Raw genomic sequence first — 19,577 nt, 5'->3', positions numbered from 1 at the left:
GACAGATTTTCAGTCACTTGAATATGCTTTAACTGTGAGACATAGTTGTAGGCTTTGCACAGGAACTGTGGGCTAGGCTGTTTTTGGCTGGTGTTACACAGTTGGTCAATCAAATTGACAGTAATAGCATTCCTTATTTATGGAGTAATTCTCCTGAAATTTTAGTATTTTCTTTTTAAAGGATATTCAGATAATGAACCCCAAGGGACTTGGTACTATTTGCCATGTTTCTAGGCATATTCTTTTACAAACATGCATGTAAATGCTTTTGCAGCACCCTCCAGATGTTCTTCCAGTCACTTCTTACATTTTCTATTTGCTAATTCTTACCTTTTAGTAACATCAAAAGGTATAAATCTTGGCATTTGTGCTTTCACATGTTGCACAAGCGTTCCCTTAACAAATATTACTTCACGTTACAGATACTGTTTTTTGTTTTTAATTTTTTTTCTCATATTTTGCCATGATGTTCTTCTTTTCTATTCAATTTAAAAATAGCATCTAAGCAGCAAAAGAAGACAAATTTTTCAACTGCCATTAACTTTTAGTGTTAATTTCCCTTTATGGATCGTCCTTCTTGGAATTTAGATTAGAGCTGTGCTAGTATTGGATAATGACTGCTCAAGAGAAGCATTTGGTCTATTACTATGCATAACACAGCCATCTTACTAATCAACAATTGACTAAAAGTCATGAATAACCTTCTTTTGCATAATCATGAGTTATATTGCTGATATATAATATAGTGCGGTACTGGTGTCAAAGAGGTGCTACAACGTGTCATAATAAGCAAAACCTAAAAACCTTTCTGAACGTGTTTTACAACAATTACAAAATGTATAATACTACTGAGCCAATTCACAGAAGTTTGAAGTACCCAAAGTTGGCAAATTCAGCCTGCTCACATCGAGTTTTCCTCCCGATTCAGTATGCCCCTGGGGCTGTCAGCTCCCCTCCTTTCCTTCCAAAACAGCAAGGGAGACAGAGCCTGAAGCAACTGCTCGTTCTTACCCAGATCGGGAGCAGTTGGTGAGCCCTTCTGCTTCCACTCCAGTCACCTGTAAAATTGTGTGCGAGGGGTGTCTTGGCCAGGCACCTCTCATGGATGCATCGTGGAGTTAAACAGTGTTTCTTCTCCTCTCTCAGTGCTGGTCAATGAAGCTACAGCTCCTCAGGGCCAGTGGTGCCTCATTAAGTAATGTTTCAAGCTCTCATTAGACTGAGGCCAAGAAGTGTCTAAGTCTGCCTCTAAACCTGACAGCCATGCTGAAAGCCTTCAGTTCTTGACACCAGAGTTAAGAAGGGAAATATAACCGGGAGCTTTTCTTCTGCTTAGGAGGAAGGAAATAGACTTCTGCCTGTGGATCGAGGGGGTACAGACTGCCTCCCCAGGGAGAGGTCTTTAGTTTCAGACAAGAGTTTGGATAGACGAAATTACACCAGGTGCTGAGAAAAGTTGCCAGCGCTAAGCGGGGAAGGCTACAATGATACTGAGTAATTTTCTCAAATGCTCTCTGTTAATTACTGTTAAGGCTAATACATTTTGACATCCTGTCATCCCTCAGTAAGACAGCATGCTATGCGAACTACATCCCACCATAAGCTTAGTACTTCACTGTCTCTTATCGTTCCCCTCCTCGGTTCCTATATGTATTTGTTCTTTATCGCACTTTTTTATTTGTTTTGCTTCTTGTCATTCATCTTTAATACTCTCCATCCAGTTTCTTACCCGCGCACCAACATGCAAAAAACTCTCTTAAGTTGATGCACGCAGAAGACAATTTTGCTTAGTCTTTGTGAGCTAGTGTTAAGGCTGCCTGATGGAGAGAGCAATGCCGGGAGTATGAGGAGTGCCATACCAAGCAATAAACCAGCTTTCTGTTGCATGTATTATCAAGTTGTGTGTCTGAAACTCTGGCTTTAAAGTACTTGCAGGGAATGCAGTCTTCCTTGAGTGTAATTGTATCAGTACACAATATGCTGTCAAATGGAAGTAGATTTTCTTATCTTACTTGTATATACAAGAGCACAGCTCACTGCCGCCTTTCTCTCAGCTGTGTTTCAGGCGGAATCAAATTTTACTTTCATACTCAGATTCAAATCATTTGCCTTTGGCAAAGTGAAAGATAAAATACAGCAAATGCAGATGGTACAACTGGTCTCCAAATCTGCATATCTGGCAACTGCAAAATAAGCAAGCCATGACAGCAGCATTTGATGATACAGAGCACGAGACTTTCAAAGATAGTGTGCATCACACTCCACAGGAGCTAATGCCCTTAAAATTCTTGCCTGGAGTTTCCTTGCAGGCAAGGAGGTGTTCCTAATACAAACATGGATCAGACCTGGGATGGACATTATTTTCCAGCATGTTATATATTCCATTACTAAATGCTCAGTACCGTATAAATTATTAAATACTGCTTTAGATACTCCGTCTTTCCAAGTATTTTTATATGTTAATTCTGGCTGTTCCTGATCCATGAAAAGGTACTATTGACTTGAAAAAATGTAAAATAACTATTGATTGAAAAAAGGGCTTTAGCTTTCTGTCCAAAAACCTTGCAGACTAAAAAAAAATGACAAGAAAACCTCACTTCCCTGCACAAATGAGCTGCCTTATTTCCATTTCTTTCCTGCCCCTTTCAGTCTTGGAGCCCCCATTAGGAGAAAGAATGTGTTGGGAGAGAGGTCTCCATTGGTATACTTGTGATTATTTTTATGAACATCACATGTTTTCAAATTAATTTTTCTAGTTTATTTAATTATTTTAGGCTTAATAGATCAACCTGTAAACAAAATATTTCAATGCAAAAATTCAAGATATGAGATTAGCTTATATTATAAGGTCAGGCTTTCCAGAAATACTCATCAATGTTACTTTTCGTGCTCCTGTCTTATTTTTTACTTCTATGCAAAAGGAACACTTATTTCTAAACTATTTACCTCCTCTGTCCATTGTTAGTTATATTGAAGTGATAAATATTTTTCTTGATTATAATTTGGAACTATCTGAAGTCTAAAAAAATTGTCTCCTCCTTCCTTATGTCTCTCCTGTTTCCATTTCAGCTCTCTGTAATGTTTGAGTGAGTGGTCACGGTCCTGTGGTTTTCTTCTTCCTCCTGACTGTTTGCAGACCTTACTCTATTTCTTTTCCATTTAAGCAGCTCTTCCCCATTTATTTGGAGATTACCTGAAAACACTTCAGTAAGCATTTGAAAGTGAAGCTAGGCAGAAAAGGAGGCCTATTCCTTTACAAGGCAGATGGATAGAATAATTTAGTCCAAACAATTTATAAGTTAGAATCCTTTTCATCCTCTACAAATTATCCCATCAATCCCCTTCCATTCCAAGTTTTACGTATCCTTGGTATCTTTCCTCTGACCATGAAGAGGTTACGGCTGTGCTTCCTTGCTTGCAGAGAGAAACATAAGAAAGTAAGACAGGATACACCCAGCTGTATTTTTCAGCATCGAGACAGATAAAATGGCTAAGCTAGGCAATAAAGCAAACTCTTCCAGAAATCAATCAAATAGTGTCCTATAGAAAGGTGATGGGAAATGCAAAAGGGCTCCGAGCCAATATATGTTTGGGTTGATGGGCAACACTCTCTGGAGAAAACGGTGCAGACACATTCTTTTACATATTCTTCCCTTTGTTCTATGTGAAACTTCTTTCAATTTTTACTTTCTCCCAGAATTCTTCTGCCACAATTTGAGTAAAAAAATAAATGTTTGGAAACATGGAAAACAGTCATCACTATTTTGATCCTGCAGTGAATTCGCAGTACATTGTGAGTCCTCATCACAGCCCTTGGGAATTCAATGCCTCCTCTCCGTTCCCTTCCTCCCCTCCTTTTTTTTTTTTTCCTCTCCTTTTCTCTTCTTTTCACTGTAACCTATTGTTTTTGTGCCCCCAAAACTGTTCCTCAAGGTACCCTCAATATTTAGGTCAATGGATGATTACTTATATGCTGTTAAATGGAGAACCACTTAAGTCAGATGTGGAACTCTTTACTATCTTCTGAAGCGTAATGAAATAACTCTCTCTTCATCTTACTCTTCCTTGCTGAAGATCTCAATTTATTGTGTCTGATATCCTACTCTTTACCACTCACACACCCTTAATGTTGTCTCGTCTCACTGATAAATATCCTTGTGTAAAACTAAAGATAACAGCCCAAGGCTGTGTGTACAGTTGCATACTTTTAAGACAGCTTCAGCAGTGAAAGCAGCTTTAATAACAATTTGTGACAACATTACTGTTACCAGTATTATCTAATCAGGTCCATCAGATGGCAGAGAGCTGAAAGACTCCAGCCTTGTAAATGTTGCATGTCGCTGAGCCTCTCTTTTGACTTCTCACACACTGCAAGTTTTGCATGGTTCACAGAGAGAGGCTAATTTACAAAAGGACATTGGAAAGCATTTAAGCAACCATTTGCTGTAAACACCTAATTCCCCAAATTTCAGCTTTCATCTTCAGCTGAAGGTTTCTGAAGTGTTTACATACCTAAGTAGCTATTAGTGACATTACTAAACGCATAAAAATCCAGCCAACTTGCAGTGTTCCCAGAGCTGACTACATTTTCGCAAGGGTGAGGGGACCTCTGATAGGCAACAGATGGCAACCAACCCAAATTAACTTCCATAATTCAGTTGTTCCCCTGCCTATTTTATCAGCAAGGGCCTGATCTGACAGAAATCTTCAAGCATACTATTTGTTAGCCACACATCCATATGGCCATTGAAATGAAGACTATGCCTCATTATAGGGAAGATTCTCCTGCTCCATGGAAGGTCTACGTTTAATTCTCTGCTCCTCCTGATGAGATCTGAATGGAAACGCCTGTCTCCTAATGTAAAAGTCAAAGCAACCTACACAGTGAGAGCCCCTTACCATCACAAACCATATTCTTTTTGCTCAACGTTACATGGACTACAGAAGTATTTATTAGCCAGAGAAAGAAAGCAATCACTAGGATTTGCCCCTCAAAAAAAAGAAAGGGGGGATGCAGACGAGTCTCTGAGAAAGAGATTCATGTTGAAAATGTTTGGTGAAGAGTGAGTGAACCAGCTTTGTAAGACGGGGCAGGGTATGTGTGGAATAAGTGCAGCTCAGTGGCATGTTCCCATTAATAGAAATCGCTCTTTCTTTATTTTGTGGCAGTTATGCAAATGACATTAGCTTTTTCTTCTTCCTGGCTGCCTTGGAAGAGAAACTGTTCCTGGCCAACAAAAATATGTTGTTCCATTTCCTTTTTTTTTTTTTTTAACACACCTTCACAGTACCTAAAATAGAATGAGTAAATTTGGTAGATTTTGGAAAAGAAAACGCTTACATTGGTTTCCTTTTTTTACTGAATTCAACTGAGGAAAAAATGTTTATGTTCACCCAAAAATGCATTTTAAAATAAATGATAGTGCAAATGGTTTGCTTAGCTCTAGTTCAAACTGATTTTTCATTACTTGTTTCATTTCTCTGGGATGGAAATAGGTAAATTAAGTAAATTTGCATTCTATTAATAATAAATGCAGTATGAAGATTTCAAATAGGCAAGTGTTTTCCTATCAAATAAATACATTATTTGAGGAATATTTTTAAGATTTTTATTAGAATATTTCAGAAGTATCTTTTTAAAATAACTTATGTAACTATTTATGCCTATGTGTCTGGAGAACATGAGAAATGAATTTGCCTATCCATGTATGTGAATTATCTATTTTGTTCTGAACTGTATATTTAGATAAAATGTAACTATTCCCATTCCATTACTTAAAGATAGCATTTTGCCCTTGATAAGTTCTATATTAAAAATATTTACAGGCTGTATTTAAAATCATTACCTTGTTGTGCTACCTGCTTTGGGAGTAACTTTTTTTTTTGGAGAATTTAATGTGGAGACAGTTGGAGGAAGAAGAAATGGATGCCCAGGGCATGGCCTTGACCAGGCATCTTACTGTAGAGAAAAAAAATAATTCTGTTTTCTCCCTGCTTGCTTGGTACCTCTGATTTTGGTAAAACCAAACTAGCGTCAACATCCTTATTCTCCCTTATCATACTTTAACTTGACGTGGCTCGCAGCAGTCAGTTGTAACAAACATTTGGATCAAAACCGTGCAGCGCTTTATGCCAGCCACGTCCCTGTGGTGGCATTTCGGGTCGGGGGCTGTGCAGAAGGCGTGTGGTGGTGGCACGGCTGGCCGGGGCCGTGCTGCCCTGCGCTGAGCAGCCTGAAGCAGAAGGGCGGTGGAAGCAGAATGGTTAGGGCCAGTCAGCCCCTGGCAAGAGCACAGCGACCCTGGCACAGAACAAAAGCATCTCGTGCACGTCTGCGTGCTACAGCTGCACCTGTAGGACGTGGCCTTCCTGCAGGAATGCTTCGCTTCTCTTAGGAAATGCTCCACTTTCTACAGGGACAAAAGGTAAGTGACTGACGTAGACAGAGATGGTTTAGTTTAAGCACCGGGGAAATCCGCACAACCAAAATCTGTCCAATTCAGCAGTGCTGTTATGAAATTAAAGCACCTGTGTGCACGGCCTGTATCCTGGGGATGCTCTGCCACACAGGCGATGTGCTGCGTGCCTCAGTGCCTTGCTGCCACCACCTGTCTTGGCGTGAATGTGCCTGTTCACCAAACCCAGCCAGAAATCCTCTCCTCCTGTTCTCCTCTGGAGCCAGCCAATTTGCTGTGCCTACCTCAGAATCCCAATGTCAGTGTCAAATGCTGTTCTCTACTAAATTGCTGTTAATCAGCATTGAGAGAGGGAGATTCAAATCAATGCACCTTTCAGCTCTGATAACAGAGAGGCTTTAGATAAAAAATAATGAAATGCCCAGAGCCCTACAGACTAAAGAGCTGACAACGATGTCTGTAAATTAATTTGGTGAATTAGTCTTTCTGGAACGTCTTATTAAGGGTTGGTAGAATTATTCACAAGTACCACACTAAACTCCTCATGCTAAAATTCACTGAAAAGTATCTATTAATTTTCTTTAATCAAATTCAGTAGAGAAGATGCAGTTTTGAATTTTGCAGCTATTCCAGTTCCTGTTCAATTAGAAGATTCCTTATGAAATGAAGCTATACCTTTAGTCTTTTTGAAATAGTATCAAGTTATTTCAGGGTTTGCCTGAACATAGGAAAATAGCACACTCAATCACTTTGTTGTCTGAGTGAATTTGGCCAGCGGTTTCATTTTTTAGCGAGTGTAAAATACGGGAAATTTTATGTATCAGTTAGAGTTCACCTTGCATGATACTTAATACAATACCTTATTTTCTGTTGGTTTAATTTCACTGTACATTAAGTATTCGGATTGAAATTTCCATGCCAAGCTAGAGGAAAGTACAGTGTTTTACTTACATTTAAAATGTTATAATAGTTATTTAACTACAAAGGTCTTGTATTGCCATGTTTCGGAAAAATGACTTGATAATCAATGACTTGAAAAACTCATTTACATCTGACCAAGTTTAATGAATGTGTAAAGATCTCAGTATTCCCCTGGTCACTTGTTACTGTGTGGTAGCTCATTATTCCTCTGAAACTAACCGTATTTGAGATGTCATAGAAAGCATAAGTGGATGAACAAAAGTTTTAGGAAAGATGCAGTGGAAGCTGGAAAAAGAATGTGAGAACAAATTCAGAATGCAGAGCTCACACTGATGGGGGAAACATTTTCAGTTTGAGACCTTCTGGAATGCAGAACAATTCACAATAGTAAAAGCGAGACATTTTGGTGAAACTGCAAGAAGTGGAAGAAGGCAGCATATAAGAACCAGCATTTGCACACTGTATCCTGGCCAATATTACTCTTGCAAAAAGACTTCAGTTTATATATCACAGACTAGTGTAGATGATGAAACACTTATTCTTTAGTCATTCTACAATGTGACATTTTTCTTCCATTAATTATGAGTGGGAAAAAAAAATCCTGAAGTGAAAAAAATCCTAAAACTAGAGTCATAGAACTGTTCTGAATCCAACCTATTTCCTTAGAAGCAAGCTTCTTCAAATTAAAAGCTTTAATAGGAAATATAATAAAGGCAGAAAGATTCCATTTCTGAGACGGAAAATAAATTATCTACAGAATAAATGAAAACATGTCAATTAATTTTTTTTTTTTTTTTTTTAGTTTTATGTATTCAATTTATTCATTGAGATCTCTTTGTCATAATCCTGTATGGAAGAATGCTTTCTAGCAAAATATTTGTTAGCGGAGATGATGAAAATGCTCTATCTTAAATCTCAAGTTTCATGCTGAACTGCTCACATGGGAACAGGAGTGCTATTATAATAATCAATATTTCTCATTTTAGACTTTAAAAAAATCCAGTTAATTATAATAATTATAATAAAACAATAAATTCCTGCAGAGCTTTTTAGGGATGCTATCATACCTACTACTGAGTAAGTAGTACTTAGATAAAGTACTACTATAAAGAGATAAAGCCATAAAAAAATATATAGATAAATAAATAATTAAAACACCATATTCTGGTAGCTCTGTGCTTTTTAGGTGTAATTGTTCCCAAGCATGGATGTACTATTTGCACCCAATAGTTAAATATTTTAAATAGTTTGATGGCATGCAACCTGCGAATAGCATGTGATGCAAAGATTTTTGTTACTTTTCCCCCTCCTCCAAACTCAATGTTCTGTAAAGTGTATATTTTGATTTTTTCCTGGCTACTTTTTATTTCTATAGTGCCACTACAACATGTGTGTCTTTACTTTTTATTTCTAAAGATCTAGACTTTTTCCACACATCCCGATCTCTCATTATCTTCCACTGTCACGTTGCACTGCCTAGCCTAAAATGGGGTTAAATCCAATATCTGCCAGTCCAGACGCAAATGAAGTTTCCTTCCACTATAAGAGACTGCAGTACTAAGAAACATTTTCAAAGTTTGGGGATTTTGTGTACAAAATGAGAGGAATGAGAAGGCCAGACAGAGTTGCTTGTTCCTATGGTAACACGATGGTGTGTCTAGCTCAGCTATTTTCTCCTTCTGTGATTTTTTTAGATAGCTGGGATGAATCCAGTGAAGTTTAATATTGGCAAAAATAGAAGAATTTAACCCCAAGTTTAATCAGAAATAGTAATGCATAAAGGACAATCTGATCTAGAAAATATATATATATATGGGGGAAAAAGTTAGTTGTTGTGCCTTCTGATAAACCTCTCTGGAGCTGCAAACCAATTCTGAGTGCTCCAGCTTTGCATTTGGCAACGGTAAATGCCTGCCTTTGAGGTCTGAAAGCTTTCTGTGGTAATACCATGCCTTCCTGCAGGATATCCCTCCACCTCAATGGTGATGTGCTGTCTTAAGAAACACCTTTTTCCCCCAAATCATCAGGTGGTCCTGGCCTGCAGAATGTGCTGAGGTTTAGGGGACATGCTTTGGAAGTTTCCCAGAAGTGTCGATGTCCTCCTGACAGCTGCGTGCAGGAGTCATTTGTGTTGCATGATAGCTTTATGCATCAGCAGAGCTAATCAAAACACTTCATTTAAAAAGCCTTGATTTCAAAATGAAAGTTTTCATGTAAGAAACTGGTTTAAGTGGTAACTTTATGGTCTTATACTGAAAACAGAAAATCTCCCTAACATTTTTAGAGCAGAAGTACTTGTTTCACTAAAACCAGAAGAAAAACTTGAAGTCTCAGCGAACACAGTTTAAAAACGCATATAAAATAATTGTCATTTTTACCAGGTTTGATAACTCATCTAAATCTGAAATTGAATTCAGTTGAGCTCAAAATACAGATATACGTTTGGATAATTAAGACAAAGGTTTTTAACTATATGAATTTCCACTGTATTAACATTTTAGGAAGTTAGTGAGGATGAGTAAACTCTACGCCATATGCTGTCCTCATAGCCGGGTTAGCCTATTTTAATGGGTCTATGGATCTCAACTTAAATACAGAGCATAGTCTCTTATTTTTAACAGAAAACAAGATTAACTAATGCTGAGTTGTATGCTAGCACCACAAGTCTAGCATAGTCCTCTGCAAATTTCTACCTCTTCCAGCACAAAGTTGCATGCTACTGTAGAGTACTGTGTTTACCAAAGTCTCCACAGTCATAGTCACATACATTGGTTAGGTTTTGAGTAAAACCTAATCAAAAAATCACACTATACCTATAAAAAGAGTTAATGTCTTAACTGTTATGTGTATTATTAAGAGTTAGGGAAATTTCATTGTTTGGCAGATGGTCTGACACCCACATAAAGAAATTCATAATTCAATCTCAAAAAGTAAGGCAGAACATATGTGTTTGCTGGAAAAGAAAAAAAATAATGTTTCAATCATTTTTTTTTGTCAGAGCAAGCACATATGGCAGTTCCATTTTCTATCACTTACCATTTACTTTCTATTTAAAATTCAAATGTCACTAGGCAGGAAAAAAAGTTGCATATTAAAACATAGAAAAGAATTCCTAACAATCACTGCAAGAACTTTACACGGTTTGTTCGTGGATATTAATGGTCATCAATTAAAACAAAGTTACTCATCCCATTCTGTCTTTTCTTTTGTTTTCCTTACATGTTCCTCCCATTGATAGTTACTGTTTTATATTTTTTTCCCAACCATCTGTTGTCTTTCCTTGAGCCAAAATAATTTCCCTTCGTAATATGTGAGTAGTCATGTATGCATTTTTTTTACACAAGTCTGTGCCTATTTACTAATCCTCTGCCCTTCTTCCTGCATATGCACCAAGTAACTGGAACAATTTACTAAATTTAACAATTTACTAGTTAAATTTCTAACGAACAGAATCTATATGCAAAATTTAAAATTAATAAAAGAAATGAGTCTTTATCTCATTTCATACTTAGGAACATAATTTAGCCTCATTCACTTGTCCAGACACCAAAAAGCATTTGCAGGTTTGATGAAATGGAATGTGTATCGGGGGGAGATGCTGGACATCTCCAGGGATTACACAGGGACCAGGGAAACATAAAAATGCTGCCTGAGCTGACAGCACCAAGTAGGATAACCACACCAAACTGGTTTGTGACCAACCTGTGGCAAGCATAGTTAGGAACAGGCCATTGTCAGAAACTGCAATCCTAACGAGATAGCTGAGATCTTTTTTCCTATCAGTGAAAGCCTGTTCACATTTCTTAATCATATCGTTAAATTAGAACCACGCTGAAGGTATTAAAGCAAATAGACGGCATGTTAATTAAAAAGGTATCATTATATAAAGTAGCATTCGAGGTACGTTTAGCTGTCAATACAAAAAAATAAAAAAAATAATAAAAAAAAAAAGGGCCGTAAAGAACCTGCTGTACAAAGCCCCTCGCTTTTGTAATGATTTTCAAAAATATTCGGAATAATGTTATTTCAGAGCCGCATTTGTTCTGATTAGTGGCTTTAATGCCAGTGGTAATGATGTAATCCCTTACCCAGCTGTGTACACGAGTGCATATCCATGTCTTGTAGCTGGTTATAGGCACTATTTTCATTTTAATAGCTGATGTACAGCAAAGTAAGAGACTATGATGCAGGCCTTCCCCCACCCTCCCCTCTGGTAAATGGCTAAGAATTTATCACAGCTTTCTTCACTCTTTATGAAACAAAATAGACTATTACTGTCACCACCTCTGATGTGCTACTCAGACAATAACAGCTTGGCATTAAAGTACATTTCAACCTTTTTATGTGCCGTCAGTCAAATTTCATTGACTCAGCGTTCATTTTATTGTAGTTTTCTTTTCCCTGGTTCTTTTTTTTTGGGATACGGACATGTGTAAATTAAGGTTAAATTCCTTAGGTTAATTGCTTACCTGCTGTGCCTTTAAGCAGAACATAGGAGGATTTTCTCTCTCTTTCTATGCAGCTCTCAGATTCTGTTTTTGTGTTGATGCAACTTATTTTTGTCTATGTAATGGTACTAAGTCTTTTGCATGAATTTATGTTTTTTGTAATGTATCACCTAAATAAGTCATCTAATTTGTTAGTTGCAGACTTCTGGGAGAGCAGTATTTTCTGCTCCATTTCAAATTCTTCATTTTCATTTATTTTCTTCAAAGCCAGTGCACTTTTCAGGATGCTGTGACTTTAAGGTTCATTCAATAAAGCAGATGCTGTGGACGTGCAGCTGGTAGGCAGTAGGTGCAGAATTGGAAGGTCAAGGAAATGTGTTTCCATGCTCGTAGTGTTATTTGTATCAACAGCAAAATGCTCTGAGTTGAATAAACAGGTCATTCATCCTGGAAAAAGTATACCTGATGTAGTGTAAGCCTCAAAAAAAAAAAAAAAGATTCACCTAATGATGTATGCAGTCAACTTATTTCTTAGCTAAAAAATAGAGGGTTTACTTCATTGGTATTTTAGTACCACTTGTTATGCCTTTGTGGCTAGCACAATGTGCTTGCATTAAATATCAGACATTGCTAGGATTTAATTAACTTGAGAATTCAATCCAAGTACAGCGTGGCACAACTTGTAGGTTACAACCTGTGTTAGGAGGCAGTTTCAAAAGCTGGTTGGTGGTGCGGGTGCTTCAAAGAACTTCTGGGGGAGGCAACTAATGGGTGGTTTTGATTAATTGATCAGGAACTGATTTCCTAAGCGCCTAGAACTTGTTAGATGCATGTTGTATAAGAAACCCTATGGGATGTTTTAAGACTTGTTGCTCCTCCTTTACTCCCTTCCTAAGCGAATGTGTTGCCTTAACGTGCAAAGCCTTGACCACACAGTATTTGCCTGGAGAAACAGTCATGAAAGATAACAGGTTTCTGAGCCTTCCCTCTCCCATTAACCACTCACTGCTGCAGCTGACACTGGTGTTTAGCCCGACTCCAGTTTCTTTTCCTGGAAGCTGTTCTGTGGCATCTATGCTGTTTCCCTGCAGCATAAAGTATATCCGGGTGCTCTACTCAAATAGTAAACGAAAAGTAACCTAAAGGTTTATTCAGCAAAATATTATTTTTACTGGTTTTATCCACTAACTCTCCACAATCACCTTCCTTAGCTGTGCTTTAGTACATTTTATAGGCAAAGCATTAGAACACAGCAAAACTCAAAAATATGTCTTGCAGAGACATATTTTTGCAAAGACTTTCTTAACCCCCCCACTCCCAGCAGATGGCATCAGCAACTATATATTTCACCTAGGGAAAAAAAACTTGTAAAGCAAAGTCATGTTTGTGCTCTCTTAACCTTTTTAAAGAAAATAGAGGGAGAGGGGGGAGAAGTATTTTTCTTGTCTTGCTGAGTTTGTGTCATCCCTATAGCTGGAGATCCAAATAATGCTAGCAAAGAGAAAATAGAATAAAATAAAGAAAATGGGGAAAAATTAGGATGCAGGACACTGTCTAGTACTTTGCTTCACTCTGGGTTATGTGACAGGAATTGTCAGCAGGCTGATCGGGCTCACAGTGGAAAAGTACAGCCTGCTTCAAGCAAAAAAAAAGCAGCAATCCCAGCCCTGTGGGGCTCTGAAGGATGTTACCTAGAGTTTAGGATTTGCTTTGCATCCCATATTCACCTCTATTTTTATGCACGTACGTGTGTAGGGGAAGGAAATGAGCCATGTTTGTCTTTTACAGCAAAATCAACTCAGTTATAAACCTTATGTTTTTCTTGTAGGCATTAGCAAACATTCAACCTCTGACAGATTAAAAATGCCTCGAAATGTAAAGGACTTAAACTGGCAATATTTACTTGCAATGAAAGCAGAGATAAAGATGATCTACATTCCTATTTTGTTTTTATTAGGTGTGTTCACAATATAGAAGTGAAAAAGATGGGGTTTAGCATGCACTTCTGCACATTTTCAGACTGGTTTCCTTCAGGGAGATCCACAGGCCAATTTTAGGACACCTGAGTCATGTGTTGTTGAGGTGTGTGTGGAAGGGTCTGGGTTCTTGCCAGCTTCATAAAGTCATCATTCATGCAGATACTGCAAATAGTTCAAATTCACAAGGTATCCTGCTTGCAGGTGTCCATGCAGAAAGTAACAACTAGAATAAGGTAGCAAGCTGAACAAATGTATTTTATGATGACACGTACTTTTATACTCTTCGTATCAAAAATTTTGAAATGTGTAAGTTAGCACGTTATGGTGTACTGCAAACAAAGTGTGTGCCATTTGTGTACAACTGAACAAGAGTGGAGGAAGGAAAATGAGAAAACTTGCTTCTGTGCATCCTTTATTTATTTTAAATATCTGCATTACGGGTCAGTCATGGGATAAAATACCGTAAAATGGATAAAAATCTTAAAGAAGGAGCAGAACACAGCTGCTTTCTGCAGTGTCCTAAAGCTGGAGAGCTACGAGAGCCTCAGGACCAGCGGTACAATTAAGTACATGCAAAGTCGTGTAGGCAGAGCATCTCCTACTCAATTGTGTCAGTTTCAAAATATTGCTACAGGTGGACTTAATATAATTCAAAATTAATTGTGTGTTTAATAACGTGATTAATATTTACTTTCCTAACAAAACACTCAAGGACTTAATTGTACCTTGCCTATCATAGGGATAACAAGTGACGAAAGATTTCCATTACAATGTGTCTAAAGTAGTCTTCAAGTGATTTCAAACCCTCTGCTTGCAAATAGTACAAATGTGTCTGCCTTTCCTGGATTCCTGAGAGCGTGTCTGCACAGCACTTTGAAATGTAATGTCAGGAAATGTAACGTCAGGAAATGTAACATCAGGAAACACGTACTTACTAACTCAATATTATCTCAGGTGCTAGACCCAGCAGACGGTGGCTCCACGCTGCCCTAACTCTTCCCCTGAAAGAGCTGATCTGGGTCCCTATTCTGCAACACACTTCTTAGACATGTTCTTAAACATAAGATCAGGTATACAAATACTTTTTTTTTTTTTTTTTTTTTTTTTTTAACTGTGTATAGTTTAGACTTCTGCTGTGTAGTTTTAAATACAGAATTCCTTTAGGGAGCTCTTAGAAACACGCATAAGGTAGTAAGTCCTGTAGTTAATTAAAGTCAGGTAGGCTTTTTAATAATGTATATGTAATGTAAGAATAACTGCTACGTACTTGATAAATAAATGTAACAGGATGCTGTAACAGGATGATACCTTCATTCATTATTTTATTACTTTACATTAGAGCAATTGTTCCATTGAAATCAGAGTTCTGTCATGGGAAACAAAAAAGCCACTTGCATCTCTTTCTGGGAAAGGTAGGATTAGTGTCACCAAACTCTTAGAAGTTGTTTCTTACGGCACAAATTGTCTTACATTGCATTAAAGACTCTGAGTAGAAGAGTGTCTGAAGACCCCAGGACAGAGGTGGCCAGGACATTTTACCCATGAACAACTGCCTTTTTATGCAACTTTCCTCTTGAGGGGAAAGTAGGTACACTAACTTCTTAGGCATCTTACATTTTGAAACTGCATGATAAGTACTCAAGAACACCATCCTGGGACTGTTTTGGTTTGTTTGTTTTTAATTGTACTGAGAGTACTAGGAGCCAGAATAAATGCACAAGCAAAAAAATTCCACTTTTACAGTGTGGCAAATGTTTATAGGAAGAATAAACTTCTTATGGTTGGAAAAGAACAGTGTGTGTGCACTATGCAGGTACCTAGCCCCCCAAAAACTAGGTAAAGAATACGGGGGGGGGGGGGGGGGGGGGGGGGGGGGGGGGAGGAGCTTACATTTAAAAATAAACATTTGTGGTCTGTATGTTCCTAAAGCAATGCATTTTAGCATAAAACTGGAGAAAACAAAACCCCAAAACAATCTGATGCTGTATCAAACCCGTAAGTAGTTCCTGTAACTGAGGGAAACTTGCACTGACAGGCTAATTTTTGGTGGAATAGGACTGCCAAAATCATGTTAAATAACTCAGCATTTGTTGTTGTTCGTGGGAAAAGTGCCACAAAGAGTTCCAGCCTTTCAGCTGTTAAACAGAAACCTTCAGTTCAGGCCTGATTTTAATTTCTCTTTGCATAGGACTGAGATAGTTGCTCCTCAGCATCTCAGCGCGCTGCGTGATTCAGCGCGATTCCTTCCCAAGAGAATGCTTGACAAAGGCTGGATGAACAGAGATGCTTTCACATGCGCTGGCAGAAACCTGCAGAAGCCTTGGCTGACCTCTCCAGGACTGGCAGTAGCCATTAATCTCTCACTTACATGAGCATTAAAACTCTGCTAATGAGTGCTTTTTTCCACAGACACAAACTTCCAAGATCTTTGAGCACTGGGATTTGTATGATCTGTTTGCACTGGGGAACTGGGGTGTTACAAAAGCATCCCAGCGACCAGAACCTCAGCATGATTCCTGTTTTTTTTTTTTTTTTTTTTTTTTTCTCTTCAAATTTTTGTGTCCTAAGAGGTTTTATTATTATTATCCTCTACTTGAGGCATAAGCACACTGCTGCAGGTTGTTACTGTTAGCTCTGTCTCACCCACTAAGCTGTACACCTCCCTAAACAGTGCCAAGGCTGTTCCTCAGATGGCACGTGGAGACCGAAAATACAGAGCGCAGTCTTCGTCCTCTCCCTTGCCTGCTCCTCCATCTCTGCACACCAGACACACAGTGTCATGCCCGTGTTCACTAGTTCAGTTTGCAGCACTGGCTTCACTGCCCTCTAACAGCTAACTTGAATTCAGTTGGTAATAGCCTTCCCATGTCCAATTTGCAGGAGAGCTGCTCCCTCTGCTGAGTTTTCTGTTGATCGCCACCGGCACCTGATGTCCTTCCTCACCATGCTTGGGCCCAGCCCGGACTGGAATGTGGGCCTGTCGGCTGAAGACCTCTGCACCAAGGACTGTGGCTGGGTTCAGAAAGTTGTTCAGGATTTAATACCCTGGGACGCCGGCACAGACAGTGGAGTTACCTATGAGGTATGTGAACTATTTGTAATGTATTTTACATAAGTTTACCTTAAAGCAGTGAAGAACGAAAGCTATTGAATCCAAAGTAATGCCATATTTACCTTTATGCTACTCTACTAGTTTCTTTTTAAATCCTATTTATGTTTTTATTTTCTTTTTGATTGCAGTCGCCTAACAAACCTACAGTTCCTCAAGAGAAGATCAGACCGCTTACAAGCTTAGATCACCCTCAAAGTCCTTTTTATGATCCAGAAGGAGGCTCTATCAAGCTGGTAGCCAGAGTTGTCATTGAGAGAATTGCACGCAAGGTATAACATACATGTATATTTATATAAAATATATTTAAAGATATTGTATATACATAGACATATAAAATCCTCAAGGAAACAAAATCACACTCTCTCAGACAAAAATTTATTCTTCCTCTTCCCACCAAATCTGCAATCCCTAACCTACCTCCAACAAAGACAGTGGCAGAAAATACCTAAAACTTTCCTAAATTTAAAACTGTCTAAATATGCTGTTTATCCTATTCCTGGTAATTAGTGCATCTGCTTAGTTAGTTTTTTGTTGTTTCTTTTTAATACACAAGAATTAGAGGATAAAAAAAGAAAAACGTACATGATGATGTAAGGAGTTATTCAGTGTATCCTGTTGTTACTGCTGATCCTGTAGTGCCTCACAGGGTACCGTCTTAGCCCCTCCGTCTGCATACACATGAGTTTGCTGTATCTAATCTCCACAATCACTTCTTTGCAGGGAGAGCAGTGCAATATTGTACCTGATAACATAGATGATATTGTGGCAGATCTAGCACCAGAAGAAAAAGAAGAAGGTACTTTTCAAATTAGTTTGTGTTGTAGTAATTTATATTTTGTTCCATTCTCCGCTATTATTTCTAGATAAAGTAAAAAACTGACAGAAGCAGAAGACCCTCTCAGTGTCAAAAAGTGATTTAGTTTTCCATCTTTTCTGGTATATGCTATTAGCCTTTCCTCTTACAGAAAAGGCATCAAATGTATACCTGGCAGATAACATTAACAGTAAAAGTAATAGAAGATAACCCTTTTGGGGTTCAACAAATAAAATGATAACTTTAAAATCAAATTTGACTTTCTTTTTTTCTTTTGGGTTAAAATGGAGCAGTTTTAAATACAGAAGGAAATAATATATTATATTAACATCTAAAGTAATCAGTAGCCAAGTAAAGAGAATCAAATGGAAAATAACATGCTTTAATGTTTACTGCCTTTTCTTATTTTTAGATGACACCCCTGAGACCTGCATATATTCCAACTGGTCCCCGTGGTCAGCCTGCAGCTCTTCTACCTGTGAAAAGGGCAAGAGGATGAGGCAGAGAATGCTTAAAGCTCAGCTGGACCTGAGTGTGCCATGTCCAGACACCCAAGATTTTCAGCCATGCATGGGTCCAGGCTGCAGTGATGAAGGTAATCAAGAGGAAAGGGTGGAGAACATTTTGTGGAATAGGGACCACTCTTACTTTTCCTTCAAGGTTCTCAAAGCTGTTGGTTGCCATAAGATTTGGGTTATGTCAAAAATAAGAATAATTGCAGAAGAATGCAAATTGAAGAGGTCTGTGGTCAGCTCTGCAGTTCAGCTGAGTGGGTGCATGAAGTGCACAGGATTATAAAAGGAAAGGAGTAAAGTAAGCGATAGAGAAGACAGAATGTGTGAGGAGGCATAAAAGCAACACTGCACATTAACGGGCAGCTACAGATTTATCAGGGGAGTGGGCAGCACACATGTTAATATTAGCAATTGAAATGGTCCTCTGTATTTTAGATGGTTCCACTTGCATGATGTCTGACTGGATTACATGGTCCCCCTGTAGTGTTTCCTGTGGAATGGGAACGCGCTCTAGAGAGAGATATGTAAAACAATTCCCTGAAGATGGCTCTATGTGCAAAGTGCCTACTGAAGAGACTGAGAAATGTGTTGTAAATGAGGAATGTTGTAAGTATTTCATTTAGCTTTGTAAAATCCAGCCAATAGCAGGATCGCTGCCTGAACCTTTTTTTTTTTTATGTGAGCTCTACCAGTGAAGGATTTTCTCTATCCATTTTGAATAGCCCCTAGCAGCTGCCTTGTCACTGAATGGGGAGAGTGGGATGAATGCAGCGCGAGCTGTGGCACAGGAATGAAAAGACGACACAGAATGATCAAGATGACTCCTGCTGATGGATCTATGTGCAAGGCAGAAACTACAGAGGCAGAGAAATGCATGATGCCTGAATGCCGTAAGTGTCCGTGAATTCACCTCTTCTGCTACAGAGGCTGTTTCTGAGACATTCCTCCATCACGCCACAGAACATAGCTAAACTAGACGCAACATCACTTTTTCCTGTTCTCCTTCAAATTAGATCCCATAGGGAACATGCGCTATATGCTGCTTTCATCAACAGAATGAGAGTATCAGTAAAACATATTCAGTGTGCTGTTACTGTATTACCCATACAGTGGTGTGTGTATTCACAAGCCATACATAAGCAACTCTAATTTTATGGGATATGCGATCTATTTATGGCTAGAATAAAACCATGTCCTCTCATTTTAGTCTGTGAGCAGTTCAGAAATTGAGGTGCACCTTTTGTGCAACCAGCCAGCCTCCCCCTTACCCTGTCTATTAATATTGTGTTACAGTAAGAGATGGTAAGATTTTCATCAAAGACAAAAAGAAATTAAGGTATAAACGGTTTTTGGTAGCTAAAGCATGGAAGAT

General features: G+C 38.4%; 1 protein-coding gene across 8 annotated transcripts in view; it reads left to right on the top strand.

The window, feature by feature from the left end:
* The window catches only part of SPON1 (spondin 1), a 398,866-nt gene that overhangs the window by 372,134 nt on the left and 7,155 nt on the right, over positions 1-19,577 (top strand). For all 8 annotated transcript variants that reach the window (XM_084521957.1, XM_084521961.1, XM_084521956.1 and 5 more), the window contains 6 exons: positions 16,645-16,846; positions 17,005-17,145; positions 17,597-17,672; positions 18,103-18,285; positions 18,641-18,811; positions 18,928-19,095. In XM_084521957.1, coding sequence (XP_084378083.1) covers positions 16,645-16,846; positions 17,005-17,145; positions 17,597-17,672; positions 18,103-18,285; positions 18,641-18,811; positions 18,928-19,095 — 941 coding nt within the window. The remainder of the gene's footprint in view (positions 1-16,644; positions 16,847-17,004; positions 17,146-17,596; positions 17,673-18,102; positions 18,286-18,640; positions 18,812-18,927; positions 19,096-19,577) is intronic.

This window comes from Aythya ferina, assembly GCF_964211825.1.
Source record: "Aythya ferina genome assembly, chromosome: 5".
In the NCBI taxonomy this organism is placed as follows: domain Eukaryota; kingdom Metazoa; phylum Chordata; class Aves; order Anseriformes; family Anatidae; genus Aythya; species Aythya ferina.
The sequence above is the reverse complement of the archived record's forward strand: the minus strand, read 5'-3'. Positions and strand labels throughout refer to the sequence as shown.